Genomic DNA, 19,105 nt, shown 5'->3' with positions numbered 1-19,105 from the left:
TTATCCTATATAATAAAACCCTAATATGCAAATCGACCAAACGATGGAACAATCAGTCGCTATGATGCGCACTGACCACCAGGTGGCAGACACTCAACCCAGGAGCTGCCCTCTGGTGGTCAGTGTGTTCTCACAGGGGGAGCACCACTCAGCCAGAAGTCTGAGTTCAGTGGCGGTGGCAGGAGCCTCTCCCACCTCTGCGGCAGCGCTAAGGAGCAGTGAGCTGAGCAGTAAGGAGCAGCGAGCAGGCAGGGGATAAGGAGGGATTCCGGACTGTGAGAGAGATCCTGGACTGCGAGAGGGCGCAGGCCGGGCTCAGGGACCCCCTCTTACACCCTCCCCCGCAGTGCACGAATTTTATGCACCAGGCCCCTCCAATGGGCTATAAAAACTCAGAGCTCTGACCACCCAGTCCTCAAGCTTGGTACCATGGGTCATGCTCGGAGCCCTGCCAGACTTCCACTCCACTGGCCATGTGCCACCGCTGTAGCCACCTGGCTTGAGAATGACACCCGCCTCTCCACCTGTGATACTGCCAGTGACTGAGACTTGGTGCCAGATGCTTGCTCCGCTCACTTCTGTTGCATAAGCTCCCACTCTTTGTCTCTGTTATGTGTGTGATTCTATTGGCTTTTTGGGGAGGTCTCCCCTAATTAACCAGTGATTCCTTTTAGGGATGCTCCCTTGTTCACCACAATGAGGTATGCCACAGTAATAAAATAAGACAGACTCCCTAGGGGCTTACATTCTAGAGCCACACACAACCACTGGGTTATCCCTACTTTTTATAAATAAGTATGCACCTCACAGGGCTCACAAGAATCTATAATAATAAAAGCATAATGTGCTAATTAGACTGGACAGATGAACGACCTTCCGGATGTCCTTTCGGGCAAAGCCGGGGCTGCGAGGGCTGAGCCTCTTGCACAAATTTCGTGCATCGGGCCTCTAGTGAGAGAATAAATGGTGAACACTGCAAAAATGCAAACAGAAAAAGGCCAATCTGATGTGCACTGTGCAGTCTATCCCCAATCTGGTCTCCTAGTAACAAGATGGAGAAAATAATGAGAGGCCTTAGCCATTCAAAACTATCTTACTGTCAAACCCAGGCCATACTAAGCAGTTCATTTAGAGATCATTGTAAGCCAGGGTGGGGAACCTTTTTTCTGCCAAGGGCCACTTGGATATTTATAACATCATTTTCGGGCCACACAAAAGTATCAACTTAAAAATTAGCCTGCTATATTTGGTCAAACATTTAATTAACTCACCCATAATGCCCTGGTAGGGCCAGACGAAGTGATTTCGCAGGCCTTATATGGCCCGAGGGCCAGACGTTCCCTACCCCTGTTCTAAGCAGTTCACTAAGATTCTAAATTGGAATTTAAAAATCAAGTACCAAATTCAATAGCTCACCTCTGGAAACACATAAAATGAAAACTCTACTCTTTTGCTGACAGTTTTGCTATACTACGGTAACCCATTCAGAAAGAGTTTTAATTTAATTCCACAACTACAAAACACAGCACTGCTGAACTGGCAGTCAAGAAGAAACACAAAACACCACTCACTAACTGGTTTCTTGTGATGGTTGTGTCTCCTTGGCATCTCTTTTTCTATGGGAGGGATGTGGGAAAGGAACACTGGCATTTCTAAAACAAGCATGGGACTTGCGCCTTGCACACAAAGTAATACATGACTGATTTTTTCTTGGGAATATACAATGCATATTTTCATTTCATTTTACTGAAAGCCACTAAAAGGAAGAGCTATAGAATAGTTTTGAGGACACAGTATGGCCACAAATATGGGTGGTGGATAAACAATGAGTGAAGAAGATGAACTCCTAATAGGTTTTAATGTGTAGTTAAGACTGAGTACATGATGTAAAATATCTGCAAAATGCTGAGCACATTTTAATGGCTGCCACATCCTCAAAACAGCATCACCTGTCCCCTTTAAAGCACCAGCTGGGCCCTAGCCAGGTTTTAGTGGTTAGAGCGTGGCCAGTGGACTCAAGGGTCTTTGGTTAGATTCAGTCAAAGGCACATATCTTGGTTGCAGGCTGGATCCCCAGTTCCTGTCGGGCTGCATGCAGGAAGCAACTGATCATCTCTATTTCCTCTCTCTCTCTCTCTCTCTCTCTCTCTCTCTCTCTCTCTCTCTCTCTCCTCTCTCTCTCTCTCTCTCTCTCTCTCTCTCTCTCTCTCCCCCCCCCTCGCTGCCCCCTCCCTTCCACTCTCTAAAAATCAATGGAAAAAATATTAACAAAAAAACTGGTGATTACCAGCCAAGGAAAAACAGATGTTTCTTACAAAACAAAAAAGCCTTAAAAAAAAAAAAAAAAGGCTTTTCAAAATCCTTTTAGGATTAATGACAATATTTGGCCTAGTTTCACAAAAACAATAACGCAACACCTCTTTAAAAAAAAGGCAATGTGTTCCCCTGAAACAAGCATCAAGTGCTGTCATGCTTTTTTTCTCCTGCCAATTACAAATCCTCTTCCAGGGAAGGACATCCTGGCTTGAAATATGCTGTGACATTAAAACATCTCCTGACATGAGACACTAGGTCATAAATTTTATCTAAATAAATTTTAAACGTTTTCTGCATCAGAGAAAGGCGCTACTGTTTGGTGTTAGCATCAAGTATTGGGCAGTGTTCCTTATGCATCTGTGGTAACTTTTAAAGGGGAACAAACTTAGAATTCATTATATTTCACACTACAATGAGGAATTTTGAACCCAGCTGGGATACATGCCCTCGGAAAGGTTCTTGAGGACAGGAAGCCGTATCTTTCTGTATCTTTGCACCCCACACTGCTGTGCATTGCGTGGAACCTGCATTTAAGCAGTTCCTGGGGATGTGTCAACAACGGCCAAGTACTATAACCTGAAGAACGAAGCTGGTAAAACAAGCAGATTCCAAACTGAATTTGTACAGAAATAAAACCGCGTCTAATAATGCAATTGCTGAGTATGGGCCACTTGCCCTTCTCAAGAATAAAAAATATGCTCCCGGTGTCAGCAGAGGATCTTCACTTGCAAACGGGGAAAAAACAACAACAAAACCCGCGATATTTCTGCCTCTCTAATTCTAAACAGCTGAATCATTCACATATTCACCTGCCCGCAATTCTTCCAAGAACTGTCAATGCAGGCTTTGCTTTCTGGAAAGTCCGAATTTATTAAGACCTTCCCTAGAAGAGCATGGAAGAATTGCAGGAAATGAAAGTGATTCCCAAAAAGACGCTCACTTAAACAGGAGCTGCGTTATCCTTAATCCAACAGGAGGCCCTGACAATTACATCAACCTCTGGTGAAGGAAAAATACCATGCCCAGAAAACATTCGTCCATCCAACGAGTATTGATCAAATGTCTACTTGGCGCAATGAAAAGGGGCACACGGACGCTGGGATAGGGGTGCTGGGGGCCGTCTGCTCCACCGCGGGGCGCATCGCCCGGCCAGACGCTCCCCAGATGCGCGAGCCGGGGGTCCAAGGTGCAGCCCCTCGGACTCCCCGGGGACCCCTCGCACCGACGCCACACAGGTCTCCCTAGCTACCCGGGCTCAGCAGGGGCGAAATGAACTAATCGGTCCAGCCACTGCGGTTAGGGCCAACGCACACCCCGGCTGCCGCGGACCCGTAAGGCCGTGGGATCCTCGCACCAACGCGAAGGTAGCCCCGTGCCCGAGGGGACATAGTGGGGCATAGGAGTGGGTTCTGTGGGCCCTAGAGAATCTCCGGAGGCTGCGCTGGGGCTGGAGGCCCCTGGGGCTAAGGGTTTTAGAGACCGCGTTGTGCAGAGGTGTGGGGGCCCTAGAGGCTCCCAGAGGGACGCGTTGGGAGGCAGTCGACCGGGGATGGGCCTGGGATGGAGACCCCCTCAGGACGCGCACGGCCAGACGCTCACCCAAACAGCCCTCGGAGGAAGGAGTGGGAGGCCTTAAGTCGCTTTTCGGCATCCGCCATCAGCTGGACTGCCTCGCGCTCCTTCCCTGCGTTGTCCATACTTCCTAACGCCGCCGCCACAGCCTCCTCTGCCGGCTGGGTGCGCCTACCACGCCTTCGCTCTCTTCTGGCAAGGCGGCGAGCGCAGGCGTGGTGAGCGCAGGCGTGGTGCGCACAGCCTGCCGGAATTTGTAGTCCGGGACCCACCCTGGAGGCGGGAGCGCAGGCGCGGCGCGTAGGTTGTTTCTGCTGGGGTCAAGGACAGTTCCCAGCAGGGTGCAGAACCGGCCAGGGTGGGGTCGGATCTCCCTGACCGCTGGCACTGGCGGTGGGGTCCTAGGCCAAGGTGAACTTTAATCCTTTAAGTATGCAGGAAATGGAAAATGACCCCTGGCTTCCAGAAAGATCACCTTAAACACTCAGCATTATTTTGGTTCAGGAATTCCTGCTCAGCACAACTGACACGTGGCCAGGGGGTGGATGAGATACCTGGATCACAGAATGGAATGCTCAACCTACAGTCTAGTTTTGCAAAAGGAAATCCAGAGCAGCCACACACAAAAATAACTTCATTAATTGTGCGATGCCCATTTACCCACTCACCCACCCAGTAACAGCTGGCAGAAAGCCATTTTTACCTCCAGAGCAAGACATTTAAGAATGTATCATTTCTCCCAATATAAATTCAGAGTTATTTTTCAGTCTCCCCATATTGCAACCTTCTAGTGGTCCTTTCTTGCTTGATTGTAATTGAGTTGCATATATGCAATATATACATAATCCACTGTTTTTATTGACCGAATTCTTTTCAATGGATGTGAGCCATTGAGCTCTCTTTATCCTTTACATAATGTTTTCCATTGGCGGTGGATCTCCTGGGACACACTTTCTGACTTCCAGGAAAAATTCTAATCTCCTAGGAGAAGTATCCATAGATAGATGCCATTGTCTGCCAAAGATTTCCAGGACTGTCCCAGAGGGAGTTATTGTTATTTTTTTAATACAAAGCCTAGTCTAGATCATTTACATTTGGCAATGCTAAAGCAGAGGTGGTTAGGCAAATATAAAGATCACTGCCAAATGAGAGCTTGTGGCAATTTCAAACTATTAATCAGTACCCTGTGGTTACTGCCACACAAAATATATCTAAGACAATGCAGTTTGCTTTTAGAGAGCAAGGCAATAAGGCCCAAAGTCCTAGAAAGATAACTAAAGCAAACGTCACAGAGTTTATGCATTGCAATGCTATCTGTAGGGAGCTCTCCATGTACCTACCTGTTGCTGGGGGGAGAGGGAGAGTGAGCTTCTTGTGATATCATGAGAAAGGGAATTTTCTGAGACTCGCATGGGAGGGTGACATATTGTAGAAAGCTTTATTTCTGTGGAATTAAATCCCTGAGTTTTCCAGGTTCCATTTCCCTTGGTCCCACCAAGGAAGAAGTCCAGCTTTGCCTTTAGCAGGGCTGGGATTAAAGCCATTGCCCAGAGTTTCCGTTCCATGTTGGGGCAAGTCTAATCCGGCAGGCTAGCTTAGTGTGTGTTCACGGCTGCAGCCCATCGTCCATTGCATGTGGGGTCTGCATGGCCATCTGCCATGGGGCCTCTGGGGCCACACGGCTATGGAGGAACATGGGCAAATGTAAGAGAGTCAGAAGAGCCAAGCGAGTGAGAATTCCTTTGTCTTGGGATTATATATCCCCAAAATTTCACAGGCTTGCAGTGGCCCCAGTCCTTCTAGCAAACGATTTCTGTTCCCAAGTTTGACTGACAGGCACCTTCCCTACGTCACCCTGACTTTACTGCACATGTGTCCATCTCCTCTTTGGGGAATGGGCCAGTGATTCCCTGGGGAGTCTAAAGTTTCAGCTTCCTGGTGAAGATGTCCAGATGGCTGTGCTTATAATGTCTGGCCTCCCCTTTTGCTCCTTTCCTATCTATAATAATAATCTATAATAATAAAAGCGTAATATGCAAATAGACCTAACAGCTGAACAGCAGAACAACTGTCCGGATGATCACATTATGACACGCACTGGCGTCAGGCCAGCCAAGGCGGGTTCAATGAGATTGGGGAGAGGGGGGGGGGCTGCCATCGCCCAACGATCGCCTGCAGAGGGAGGCTCAGGCCACCAGCCAGCGGGGTGATCAATTGAGGGCTCCACGATTGCCCCAAAGAGAGAGGCCCAGGCCACCCTCTCTGGGACAATTGATCAGGGGGCTCTGAGGAACCGAGGAACCGATGAACCAGGGGTGTGTGACGGCAGATGTGGGCAGCGCAAGGCCAAGGCGGGTGTGGGTGGGGGGTGGGGCCGTGAGGGCCCTGGCAGCTGGGGCTGTGAAGGCCTACCCTTGCACGAATTTCGTGCATCAGGCCTCTAGTTATTAATAACTAGCTTATTACAACCGTATCAGCTGGACTCCAAAAGTAGAAGGAAATCTCAGTTCTTCAAGTAGAGTTTATTTACTATTACTACATGAATTATTCTAACTTGTGTACTTTGGGGGCAGGAAATTGGAGGTGGCAGTAAATGCAGGGGTAAAGAGGAAAACTGAAAAGAACAACAACAACAAAAAAACACCACATAAGCACTTGAAAAACAGAGCAGTTTATGAGTGAGGCAGCATAGTAAGAAGCTAGGAAAATTCTTTGATACGTGGAATAGGGAAACTAAGAGAGTTAAATGGCCATCAGTTTACACCCAGCTAGTAAGTCACAAAATCCTACCTTCCATAATCAAGGACACAAGAGTAAACGGTTTACACTTCACCAGAGGGTAAATAGCTTAAATCATCCTACTCAAAGAGATAGGTATTGGAAGTCCAATTACGACCATTTGCCAACCACATACAAGGACAGATGAAATTATGGGAATGAATCTCATTTTGGTGTATCAGCATAGAATTGATGAATATTGTATGAGATCTTCCCCTGAGACCTCCCCTAAACTCCCAGTCTTTAAAACCTTCAAGACAAAGGACCCAGCAAAGCTCTCCCTCCCAGGAGCATGCCCATACCATTCTTTACCCTCTTCTTCCCCGTCAGGCATGCATCTACTAAGGGACCCCAGGAGACTTGCAACCGGATGAGCAATGGGCAGTGACAGCTCACCCCTGGCTAACCCCTTGAACTTGTTTCCAACGTCCCTTTTCTTTGACTTTCCAATGAGCTGACAGAAGCCTCTCCGTGGCTCACTTCTTTCCTGTAACATTTCTAGAGACCGGAAGCAACCCCGCCTCTCTCTCCTGTTGCTTCTATCCTAGGCTCTTCCTGTTTCACTGTCCCTAGCTTTAATCAAAGTACTGTCTGCATCACCTGTACTTATGCTGTGAAATCTCTCCTGCATGAAGTCTAGAACCCACACACTACAGGCCGGCCAGAGGTATGCCTGTTCTGGATGATCCCTGCCCAATGACATGGGGATTTAATGGAGCAGGGCCACCTCAAAAGCTCTGAAGTGCAGCTTCAGAATGGTGATTAAAACAGTTCGCAAACTTGGCTCAATGTGGAAACTCTAAAGAATGTCCAAGAAATTCTTGGATTCCTAAGTCACTAGCTTTTTGTATCAGGATCTCCTAGAGTTGGGGTCCAGGGAGTGTACATTGTAAGAACTCTCCACAACTATGCTAAAACGTACAATTCTAGATCCTCCCTAGTCAGCTGGAAAGGAGGTGGAATGGACTACCTTCTCTAAATTAGAACTTGTGATGTAAGGGTTTCAGGGATATATATTAGAATTTCTTCTGTTTCTGGGTATTTCTCTCTCTCTCTCTCTCTCCCTCTCTCTCTCTCAGTAAACCTACAGGAACTCCCACTGTCCCCAAGTCCACACCCAGAGGCTAGGCGAGCAGACGTGACAGGGCAGAGAGACAAACCTGATAGAGTGAGGACTGAGAAAAGGGACAGATGAGGAATCTGAAGGAGTTTGAGAAAACAGCAGAAGCAGGAAAGACACTCTGACCTCCCCATACCCTTCTCCTTTGAAAGGAAGAGACAAATGTCCCCTGTGTAAAGTGCCCTCCAGGTACTAGAAGGAAGGAACACATCTTTGTCACTAGAGGTGGGGAATTTAGCGTCATGAAGGCTTTATAAACAAACCTTGAGACTTCTTTACCACTTACTACCCCTGCTCAAACTCCTTTGTCTTGTCAATTCTTTACAAATCTGTTTCTTTGTCTACAGGCATACAAGCTTTCTGCTCTGATCACTTCTTTGGATTGCCATTCTCTTGTCAGGTCTCCCACATAAACGTAAAAATTCAATTAAATGTGTGTTTTTCTCTGGTGAGTCTGTCTTATACCAGTTTAATTCTTAGGCCAACCCTGAGACCCAAAGAGGGTCCAGGAGAAATTCCTCCCTTTTATAAGCAACACCCAAACGTTAGAAATCAGCTTCCTTTTTTGAAAAATATTATTTTTAATTTTTCAATTACAGATGACATATATTAGATCCAGGTGTACAACATAGTTATTTTACATTTATGTCACTTATGAAGTAATCACCTCAATGAGTCTAGTACTCATCTGATACTATACATAGTTACTCCAGGATTACTGACTATATTCCCCATGCTGTACTTACAGCCCTGTGACTGTTTTATAACCAGCAATTTATACAATGTAATCCCTCCCCTTTTTTCACTCACCCACCATGGCCCCTCCCACTTGGCAACCATCACAACTGCATGATTACATTCTGAATGAGCTAAGTTCACAATGTATTCCTCCCTCACAAGGAGGTGGGGCTTACCTCACAAAGCTCTGCTGGGGTCATACTAAGATAGCCCAAGCCAGTGCCAGGGCCTGCAGGCACAGTGAGATCCAGCAGGCAGAAATCGGTGGTGAGTAGCTGGCAGGTGAGTACAGAGAACCTCTAGAGAAGCATAGGAAATAGTTGATGGCTGGGTGAGATAGTTGGAACCCAAAGTAGGTAACTGGAATGTCCCTGACCCTGATCTATGCTCCTGATTTCTTATATCCCAGTTCAAATATCATGTTCTCCATAAGCCTTTCCCTATTTCCATGAATGGTGTTCCTCTGTCCAATACACCTGGTCTTATTGCATAGCACTGTAGAGGTCTGTTTTGGGTTTTTCTTCTGTTGTAGGTGCAAAGGCAGGGAGAAGGTCTTACCCATCTTGGCAGGTGTTTAGAAATTACGCCTGTCTGAAACACCAAAGAACCGAATGGGGTGGAAAATGACCTGACCTGAGAGTAGGTTGGACAGCCACGCAGAGAGATTTCTCTGCCTGGTCCTTCCGTCCAATTGTGGGCAGGGTGTTGAAAGAAAGAGGTCCAGGTCTCAGTCTCTGTTTAAATGCAGGCAGCTGTCTCCGGGAAAGTCTGCGTTGGCAAGGGCTGTGGATGAGCAGTGAACGAGCCTGAAGGCGCAGTGGATAGCAGGTTTCTGAAGCTGCAGACATGGGAGCTGAATGCTGGAGAAACCTTCTATTGTTGTTGGCCGCTCTGGTCCTGACGGCCAAATTGGGTCACTTTCAAAGGTGGGGAGGCTTCCAGGAGAAATCCACAAGCAAGAAAAACATGAATTCAACACTCAAATTCTTCATTGAAAACTACAACAATGTGAGCAATGACACCTACTTATTTCGAGTAGACAAGCTACTTCAAAGTTATATGCAGGTTTGTATCTTGGTTTCTCTGAATATGGGTAGTACTCCCATTCTTGCCCATTTTTTTTACATTGAATTTATTGGGGTGACACTGGTAAACAATATGATACAGATTTCAGGTGCACAATTCTACAACACATCATCTGTACACTGTATTGTGTGTTCACCACCCCAAGTTAAGTCTCTGTCCATCACCATTTATTCCCCGCATACCCTCCATCACCTCCTCTCTTCCCCTCCCCTTAGCAATCACCACATTGTTGTCCATAAGTTTTCCATCATTACTTTTTCTAAATATCTTTTTGATTTCTTGCTCTCTCTCCTCCTCCTGGCACCCTTATGATGCCAATTCTGGTCCTTCTTTGTCTTTTGTTATAGGTTTTTTCTTCTTCTATTTTGCTGAATCCTTTCACCCCCACCGGAGCACCACCACCCCTCCCTGAGCTGTCTGCCTACTCTCTATCTATGAGTCTGTCTCTATTTTGCTTGGTAGTTTAGTTTGTTCATTAAATTCCACATATGAGTGAAATCATATGTTACTTGTTTTTCTCTGACTGGCTTATTTCACTTAGCATAATATCCTCTAGATCTATCCCTGTTGTTGCAGATGGCAAGATTTAATTCTTTTTTTATGGCTGAATCATATTCCATTGTATAGAATGTTATCTTTACCCATTCATCTATTTTTTCTTAATATATTTTTATTGATTTCAGAGAGGAAGGGAGAGGGAGAGAGATAGAAACATCAATGATGAGAGAGAATCATTGATTGGGGGCCTCCTGCATGCCCCCCACTGGGAATCAAGCCCACAACCTGGGCATGTGCCCTGACCAGGAATAGAACCATGACCTCCTGGATCATAGTTTTATGCTCAACTATGCTGGCTGGGCTATCCATTCATGTATTGATGGACACTTAAGTTGCTTTTATATCTTGGCTACTGTAAATAATGCTGCAATAAACATATGAATGTATACATCCTTTTGATTTAGTGTTTTGGGTTCCTTTGAATAAATACACAGAAATAGAGATGTTAGGTCTTTCTTTCTCTTTTGTTATAGCCTTTGTTTTCAAGTCTATTTGGTTTGGTATAAGTATTGCTACCCTGCATTTTTTGTTTTGTGTTGTTTCCATTTTCATGAAATATCTTTTTCCATCCCTTTACCTTCAGTCTGTATGTGTCTTATTTATTTTATTTATTATTTATGATTGAATTTTTTTTAGAGAGAAAAAGGGGGGAGAGAGAGAGAGAGAGAGAGAGAGAGAGAGAGAGAGAGAGAGACATTGATGTGAGAGAGGCCTCCTATATATGCCCTGACTGAGGATTGAACCTGCAACTTGGATATGTACCCTGAACAGGAATTGAACCCACCACCTTTATGTGTACAGATGATGCTCCAACCAACTGAGCCACACTGACCAGGGCTATGTGTGTCTTTTGATTTGAAATGAGCCCCTTACAAACATACAGCATAGAAAAGGGTCTTGTTTTATAATCTATTCAATCACTGTATGTCTTTTGATTGGTGCACTTAATCCATTTGCATTTAAAGTAATTGTTGATAGATACATATTTAATGCCATTTTATTATTCATATTTTTAATCTTTTTTTCTTTTTCTCCTTAAAGAAGACCCTATAAAATTTCTTGAATACTGGTTTTGGTGGTAATAAACTCCTTTAGCTTTGTCTTGTCTGGGAAGCTCTTTATCTGTCCTTCAATTCCAAATGATAGCTTTGCTAGGTAGAGTAATCTTGGTTGTAGGTCCTTGTTTTTCCTCACTTAGAATATTTTATGTCAATCCCTTCTGGCTACAAAGTTTCTTTTGAGAAAGCAACTGACAAACTTATGGGAGATCCCTTATAGGTAACTAACTGCTTTTCTCTTGCTGTCTTTAAGATTCTCTCTTTGTCTTTAACCTTTGGCATTTTATTATGATGTGTCTTGGTGTGGGCTTTTTTAGGTTCATCTTGTTTGAACTCTGTGCTTCCTGGACTTAGTCTATGTCTATTTCCTTCACCAAGTTAGGGAAGTTTTCCATCATTATTTTTTCTAAATAGCTTTTTGATTTCTTGCTCTCTCTTCTCCTTCTGGCATCCCTATGATGCAAATGTTGGTATGGTTGAAGTTGTCCCAGGAGCTTCTTATACTATCCTAATTTCTTGGGTTCTTTTTTATTTTTGCTGTTCTGATTGGGTGTTTTCTGCTTCCTTATATTCCAAATTACTGATTTAATACTCTGCTTCATCTACTTTACTGTTGATTCCCTTTAATTTATTCTTCATTTTGTTTAGTGTATTCTTCATTTCTGCTTGTTCTTTTTTTTATGATTTCTCTGTCCTTTTTATGCTGTTGAAGTTCTCACTGAGTTTCCTGAGCATCCTTATAAGCACTGTTTTGAACTGTGTATCTGGTAACTTTCTTGCCTCCACGTCATTTAGTTCTTTTTCTAAAGATTTCTTCTATTCTTTCACTTGAGACCTGTTTCTTTATCTCCTCATATTGGCTGCTTCCCTGTGTTTATTTCTATGTATTGTATAGAGCTGCTATGTCTCCTAGACTTGGTAGAATGGCCTAATGTAGTAAATGTCCTGCAGGGTCCAGGGGCACAGCCTCCCCACACCCATGTTGGGTGCTTTAGGTGTGGCCCTTGTGTGGGCTGTAGGCACTGTCCTGTTGTAGTTGAGCCTTGATTGCTGTTGGCACATCACTGGGAGGGATTGGCTGCAAAGACTGGTGAACTACAATGGGGGAGCTGCTTGCAGGGGCTGATGCCATAGAGCAGGACTTTCTCCAGTGGGGCTGCACCCTTAGTGTGTCACTCATGAAGGTTGTTGCGTTGTAATCTGGCATGTTATGAAGCTGTCCACCATGTGCACTGGCTCTGGGACCTCCTGGAAGGTACAAGGTCAGCTACCACCTGTGCCCTGCCTGGGCCCACCCAGCATGAGCTACAGAGCGATCTGCAGATGGTTGCTACTTTTCCTGGACTAGGAGGTGCCCAGAAAAAGCCAAACTGTGAACCAAGTCTGGCTGCCACTAGTGCTAGCCTTGGTGCCACTTAGCATTATATACAAGGTATGCAGAAGCCAGACACTGCTTGTTTGAGAGATTTAAGGAAAATCTGAAGCATGAGCCAAAAGAGGTCGTTTGTATGGAAAAACCACTGGAAACTGCCTGAATGGACCCCAAGGTTGGATGGGACAGTGTCTCAGGGAATTACTAGGGCAGGGTGAACAGTGTTAGCCAGGTTGGTGGAGACTTAGATATAGCACCTGGCTGCCAGCTCTTTGGGCAGAAGGCTCAGCAAAGGAACAATATCTGCCAGCACTTCTGTCTGGGAGAAAGCTGCTCCTCTAGCTTTTGTAGTAAAGATATCCCTCCTGATTTTTAACCGGCACATGTGGGTATGGAACCAGTTCATTTCATGTCTCCACCCTTCCTACCAGTCTCAACGTGGCTTCTTCTTTATATCCTTAGTTACAGGACTTCTGTGAAGCTAAATTTCAGGCATTCTGAATAATGGTTGTTCTATAATTTAGTTGTAATTTTTGATGTGATTGTGGGAGGTTCCCAGTACCGCATTTACCTGCACCACCATCTTGTCCAGACTGTTTTGTCTAACAGTCTCATTTGGCAAAATATAAGTGTTCTCTGTAGGTTCCCCTCAACAATAGTATTTCAATGTCCAGGGCTGTAAAATCTTAAGTCTGGACTTTCTAGCTGTGTTCTATAGAAAATGAATTATACAGAGGGTTTTGTTTTTGTTTATTTTTTGTTGTTTTAGCAGGAGGAGACCCAGGGGAGTGAGGCCTAGGCTTCAGTCAGATAATCTCTTCTCTATTTGTTTTTTGTGTAAAATTTTCTGATATCAATTGAAGGATGATAGAAGATGAAAAAAGTTGTTTTAAAATCACTTTTGTTTGTCTAACCTCTCCTCAAGGTCAGATAGTAATGTTAAAAACAAAAATTTTAACTTTCATGACTGAAAGTTTAAAAGTGCTAGCCAAAAAGAAGATTGATCTTGAGGCATAAAGTCCAAACCACCAGCAGATGGTTTGAAGGAAAAGACACATATAATCCATTGACTTGGACTCTGCAAGCATTTTTATACATCAAGTGGGAGAAGGGGAAAGAAAAATTTACATTAGCTATAGGCAAAATGGTGGGAGAAAGCGGGGCCAGCTCTGAAGTAGGTGCAGAGTTTGCAAAAAGAAAGGTCTATTCCTGTTGATGGGCTGTGGGCAGCATTCTGGAAAGCCCACATGTGAACAATACGTGGAGCCTCCTGGAGTTTGATGGTTCCTGGCTAAAAAACTCTGTAGAAATAGCCAACTGGAAATTAATTCGAAATTCCAACAGACAGAAGGAATGAGAGCAGTCTTTTGTTAGCTGACCTTCAACCATTAACAGATGGACAGTTCTGTCTCTTTTCTCTCACTCTCTGACCTCTGTAATTTAATTTAGAACATCTCAGAATTTTCTCCTTATCAGTAAAATATGTAAATCAGGTCAAAGGCAATACTACATCTTAGTTCAATTATGTAGTATTGAACTAATAAGAAAAATTAATAGACTAGAACAGTGATTTTCAACCTTTTTCATACCATGGCACACATAAAGTAATTAGTAACATCATGTGGCACATCAAAAAATATATTTTTTGCCTATATGACCAAAAATAGGTATGATTTTGATTCATTCACATCATATGGCTATTGTTGTGTTGCCTGCTGTCATTTTTTTATTTGATAATCTAATGGAAAAGAAATTAGTGCCCCTGACTAAATAGTCAGGTATTGCATTTTTTTTTTTTTTTACGACACACCAGTGTGCCTCTTGCGACACATGGATTGAAAATCGCTGGACTGATTAGAGAGGAGCAGTGGGAACTGGAGAAAACAGCCAGGGCAGGGGGCAGAGAGGGATGGGCAGTGTTAATGAGACACAACTGGGCCTCATAGGCATCAGCTTGTTCTTTCTCAGTAGCTCACCCTTGACACAAAATTGTGGCTTATTAAAGCCTAGGACATTGAGGTGACTTGGCCACAAGGTGGCAGCCCTTGACCAAATTTCTTGTGGAAGTTGGCTTGTTCGCCTCCGGTCTTCCCAAGGATAAATCTGACCACCTCAGGAGGCCTGTCTTATGGAGTCAATCCATTGCCATTAACAGTTACCTCTGACAGAGTTGTTTGCGAGTAAACGTGTGATGTCATTCAAATGGATGAATTGACAGAGTGAATATACCTATTGGTAGCCGGGTGATCTGGGGCAAGGATCCCTGGGCATCCCCACACCTGTTACGGCATGGCTGTGTTTGTTCTAACACCTCACAGAGGGATACAGGAGGTGGGCACCTTCTGGGTTTGACATCCAGATCCTCCTAATCCTGGGATTTTGGTCAAGTGCCATCCATACTTGCAGCCTCAGTTTACTCACTTGCAAAGTAAGCAGAAAAGAGTGAAGCAGCATTTATGAAAATATTTGTATTGTTATGATTATTCCTATTATTATTTAACAGTCAAGTCTTATAATAAGAAAGCACTACATTCATTGGGATGTCAGTTAAATTTATGGCCAATGTTTTAGTTTCTTCATGCATGCAGAATGTGCTGAACGTCAGTGCGACAGCGCTTGGCACACGCCCTGAAAGCTGCCAAGTCTTGGACGAAACTGTCCCTTCATAAAGAAGTCAGGAGCCCCGCATCCTGAGGTTCTTCCCTTAGCTGTGGGGACCAGGGTGCTGGTACTGCCCTCAGGCCTCCTCCCCCAGCCACACTGCACTCCTTGAGGCCTTTCCTCTGGGGCGGGCGGTGTGAGCACTCTCTCCCTCTATCACCACGCCAGGGAGTACAGCCTTCTGATGTGGTTGGCCACAGAATTTGGACAAGGAAGCGGGACCTCCTAGGAGCTTCTCCCCTCCCCAGGCAGAACTCCCTAGTGACTAGTCCACACAGAAATTGGGAAATTCAGCCGTTTCCAACACAACCCATGTATTAGTGTCACCTCTGCATGTGGGGCTTACCTGCCACCAAAGGCTCTCCCAGTCTTTTGCCCTTGTGTCTTCGGATCTTGCACTTGAACATCAGTACTACAAGAAGACAAATCACAACAACAGGAAGTGGCTCTTGTGTGCATTCTCCATGGTTTATATATTCACCATTTCTGTACATCATCAGAGGAAATGGGCACTATTATTCACATTTTCTAGATGAGAAAACTGAGACTCGGGTAGGTGGAGGGACTCTACTCGCTCAGATAAAGTTGGCAGGGGATAAAGCCAGAACTTGAGTTCAATTCTTCTGTCTTCTGTTCTGACACTCTCCCAACTCCATTGCTGCTTCAGAGTAATGTTCCCAACACTTGTTAAAACATTTAATAATTTGTAATTATGTAGTTACTTTGAAATGTATTTTGTGCATTCAGTGAAATGCATGCTTCTCTTAACCCATGTAACAGCTCCTAGAATAAGCATAATTATTATCTATACTCTGGCGGCGAGGAAACTAAGGCTGCTAGGCTCCAGGTCACAGCATTACTGTATGGAGAACACATGCTCCAAACCAGTTAGATTCCCAAGCTTATGGTTTTTTTAATTAAAAATGTTAATGTTGACATTGTTGCAGGTATCACCCTTTTTCCCTCCTTGCCTTTGCCCACCTTCACCCATAGGCACCCCGCCTCCCTTGGCCTTCACCAAACTATTGTTTGCAGCAGCCAGTCTGATCCACATGTCCATGTTTCCAGTTCTATTTTGTATATCAGACTATTGTGTTCATTAGATTCCACATCTTAGTGAGATCATATGGTATTTATCTTTCTTTGACGTATTTAGCTTAGCATAATACTCTCCAGGTCCATCCATACTATTGCAAAAGGTAAGAGTTTCTTCTTTTTTCTTTTACAGCCATGTAGGATTCCATTGTGTAAATATACCATAGCTTTTTTATTCACTCATCTGCTGATGGGCACTTGGGCCATTTCCAGATCTTGGCTGTTGTAAATAATGCTGCTGATATTGCTCGGCCTCTCAGCCAAGCACCTGCTCCAGGGGGGTCCCACTTTCCGTGACTCCCCTTCTCTTACCAGTCTCTATGTTGTTTCTTCAGTGCTCCTTAGATATATGTCCAATCAGCTGCACTTCTCTTGGCTTTTCAAATTGATTGCGAAGTACTTGAACTGTAATTCCAGTCCTTGGCTGCGAGCAAGGGTGCGTAACCCAAGTTACACTGCAGCCCGCTTGAATCCTCCACGCTCATGTTTTGAGCTGTTGCTGACCGCCTCCCATCAGGTTGGCTGGGAAGGAGAGAAGGGAAGGAGGACATGGCTGGAGGGGCTGGGAGAGCAGAGGGATAAGGTGTGCCTGGCTCTACGCATTCCGAGGACCATGTGTGCAGACCCGGGGGTGCTCTGGCACTGCCGGCCAGCCAAGCTCAATGTGTTGCCTACCTTGTCTGAGGATGCAGGGGGGAGAGGTGCGAGCCACCTGTGCCTGTCGCAGTGAGTGCAGTGCAGAGCCAGGGAACGGGTGGTGCACATGCTGGGCACTGCCACTGTGCATCCTCAGGCTGGAGGGAGAGGAGGGGGCCGTGCTTGGGTGGGTGAGCCAGGCACAGGGATGTGGCTCCTGGGGCTTCCCTCTCCATTCTAGCCTTCCTTGGAGAGAGCCAGCAACTGGATGCTTTGACTCAAAACTAACAGTGCTATTGCTTTTCTGCAGCTGACAACAGGAGTGGAGTATCTGGCCACCGTAAAGATTAGCCGGACCAAGTGCAAAAAGAACAGCACAAAGAGTCATTCATGCCCCCGACAGAGCGAGAAGAAGTTGAAGAAGGTGTGTGGTGGCAGTCATCTGAAAAGAGACTCCTAATCAAAGGGAGAGAAGTCAAAACTTTAAACGTTCACACAAATTGGACATTGACAGCTTTTACAGCTGTGTGGATTGGGGCATAGCCAGGGTACACCCTAGGGCTGCTGAAACCACCAGAGGTGCTGGGGGTAGGAGGGGGGCTCTCTAACTGCACAGTCCCCCCACCCTGGGCATGGCACAGGCCTGGACCCTGGCCGCCAGGTCTCCTGGCCCACTCCCAGCCTTCAGTGGAGGCAGCATTTTTCTTTCCGTGGGGACCTTGTTCTGTCATGGCTTGCACAATCCCTGAGGATTGTTTTAATTGCCTCCTTGTCTTCAAGAATTTGCTCACTCTTTTCCTGGTTCCTCTTGGTGGCGCCACCTACTGGCAAATATGAGTCTCCCTGTGCCTGAGTGCATGTGCCTGGGGACTGGGGTCTGAGGAGGGCTTTCCAGTTGTGCCTGCTCCAGCTGCCAAGTAGCTGGGCAGAGGCAGCCCCAGGTGACATTCCTGTTCTGGGCCTTGAACCCCTTCTGCCCCCTCCTGATGACTGAACAGATTCTCCCCACCGACATGGCCAGTGTGCAGCCTCAGTGATGGTTCTAAACTCCCACTGAGGGTCTCGGGGCAGGAGATTTCCCTGAAGGCTGATTGTGTCTTTCTCCTTCCACAGAGTTTCATTTGCGATTTTTTGATATACACTGTGCCCTGGATCAACTATTACGAGCTTTGGAACAACTCCTGTCAGGAGGCCTACTAGTAAATGGGTTTGTGCAAAGATCCTCGATGAAACCTTAGATGGCTGTGCTGTGCATTTTTTTGTGTGTGTGCATTTTCTATTACAGACTTCTGGAAGGACCTCATCCCCCTCAACAGGGTCTCACTACATACACACCCACACATGTACACACATATGCACTAACTCTCACACACTCACAGCACACACACACACATACACACACTCTCACATAAACCCAAACACACATTCACACACTCTCACTCACATTCACACTCACTCATGTACATAAACAGTGGTCTTTAAGAGGGCTGGTTCAATCTGTGCAGGAGGTTGTTACATATTTGGAGGAATCTCATAACTTTTTCTACATCAGCCCGTATCTCTGAGGCACATCTTGACCTCTGACCCGAGCTTGAGGGAGTTCTGTTTCTTCTCAATGCACATACAACTCCGTGACTGACACGTGTCTTTTTGAGTGTGTCCAAGAACCCTAGACCAACACCACCCCCCTCCCCAGTATCAGATTCACTGGAAGGATTCCCAGGACTCAGCATAGAGTCATACTCATGGCTGGGGTTCATTATAGTGAAAGGACACAGAGCAACATTTGCAAAGGGAGGAGTAGAGTGGAGAGAATAGGCTGGTGGCTTTGTTTAAAATCTCGAATCACGCTGTTGGGTGATGCTTATTCTCCACTGCTAATTGCCATCCATGGAAGAGGAGCCCCTTACATAGCATTCCTGCTTTTGCTGTCCTCATCACTTCTCTCCAGGAGAACTTAATCGAATTGGCCTATTTGGGAAGAAAAAACTGGGCATTGTAGTCCAGGTCCTACTCTTTCCCACCGGGGGCACGCATTTTCCTTGTCAACTCCAGTAGAGGAATCTCTCTGTGAAGAGACCTGCTCTGGTCCAATGTTGCTGATGCTGGGTGTAT

At 45.5% G+C, this 19,105-nt stretch overlaps 2 protein-coding genes across 4 annotated transcripts in view; one reads left to right on the top strand and one right to left on the bottom strand.

The window, feature by feature from the left end:
- NAPB (NSF attachment protein beta) overlaps nt 1–4,064 on the bottom strand; it is a 40,510-nt gene extending 36,446 nt beyond the window's left edge. The window contains exon 1 of one of the 3 annotated variants that reach the window (XM_079784028.1): nt 3,916–4,064. In XM_079784028.1, the coding sequence (XP_079640154.1) occupies nt 3,916–4,013 (98 nt within the window). In that variant the 5' untranslated portion in view covers nt 4,014–4,064. The remainder of the gene's footprint in view (nt 1–3,915) is intronic. The other 2 variants (XM_079784026.1, XM_079784027.1) reach the window with 2 other exon arrangements.
- Nucleotides 4,065–9,370: 5,306 nt separating this feature from the next.
- Nucleotides 9,371–18,190, top strand: CSTL1 (cystatin like 1; the record flags this gene model as incomplete). Its single annotated transcript, XM_079784678.1, has 3 exons — nt 9,371–9,589; nt 17,301–17,414; nt 18,104–18,190. 3 exons carry the CDS (start codon nt 9,371–9,373, stop codon nt 18,188–18,190), a joined length of 420 nt encoding a protein of 139 aa, XP_079640804.1.
- Between the last annotated feature and the right edge of the window lie 915 nt (nt 18,191–19,105).

Source organism: Cnephaeus nilssonii (genome assembly GCF_951640355.1).
Source record: "Cnephaeus nilssonii genome assembly, chromosome: 11".
Lineage (NCBI taxonomy): Eukaryota > Metazoa > Chordata > Mammalia > Chiroptera > Vespertilionidae > Cnephaeus > Cnephaeus nilssonii.
The sequence above is the reverse complement of the archived record's forward strand: the minus strand, read 5'-3'. Positions and strand labels throughout refer to the sequence as shown.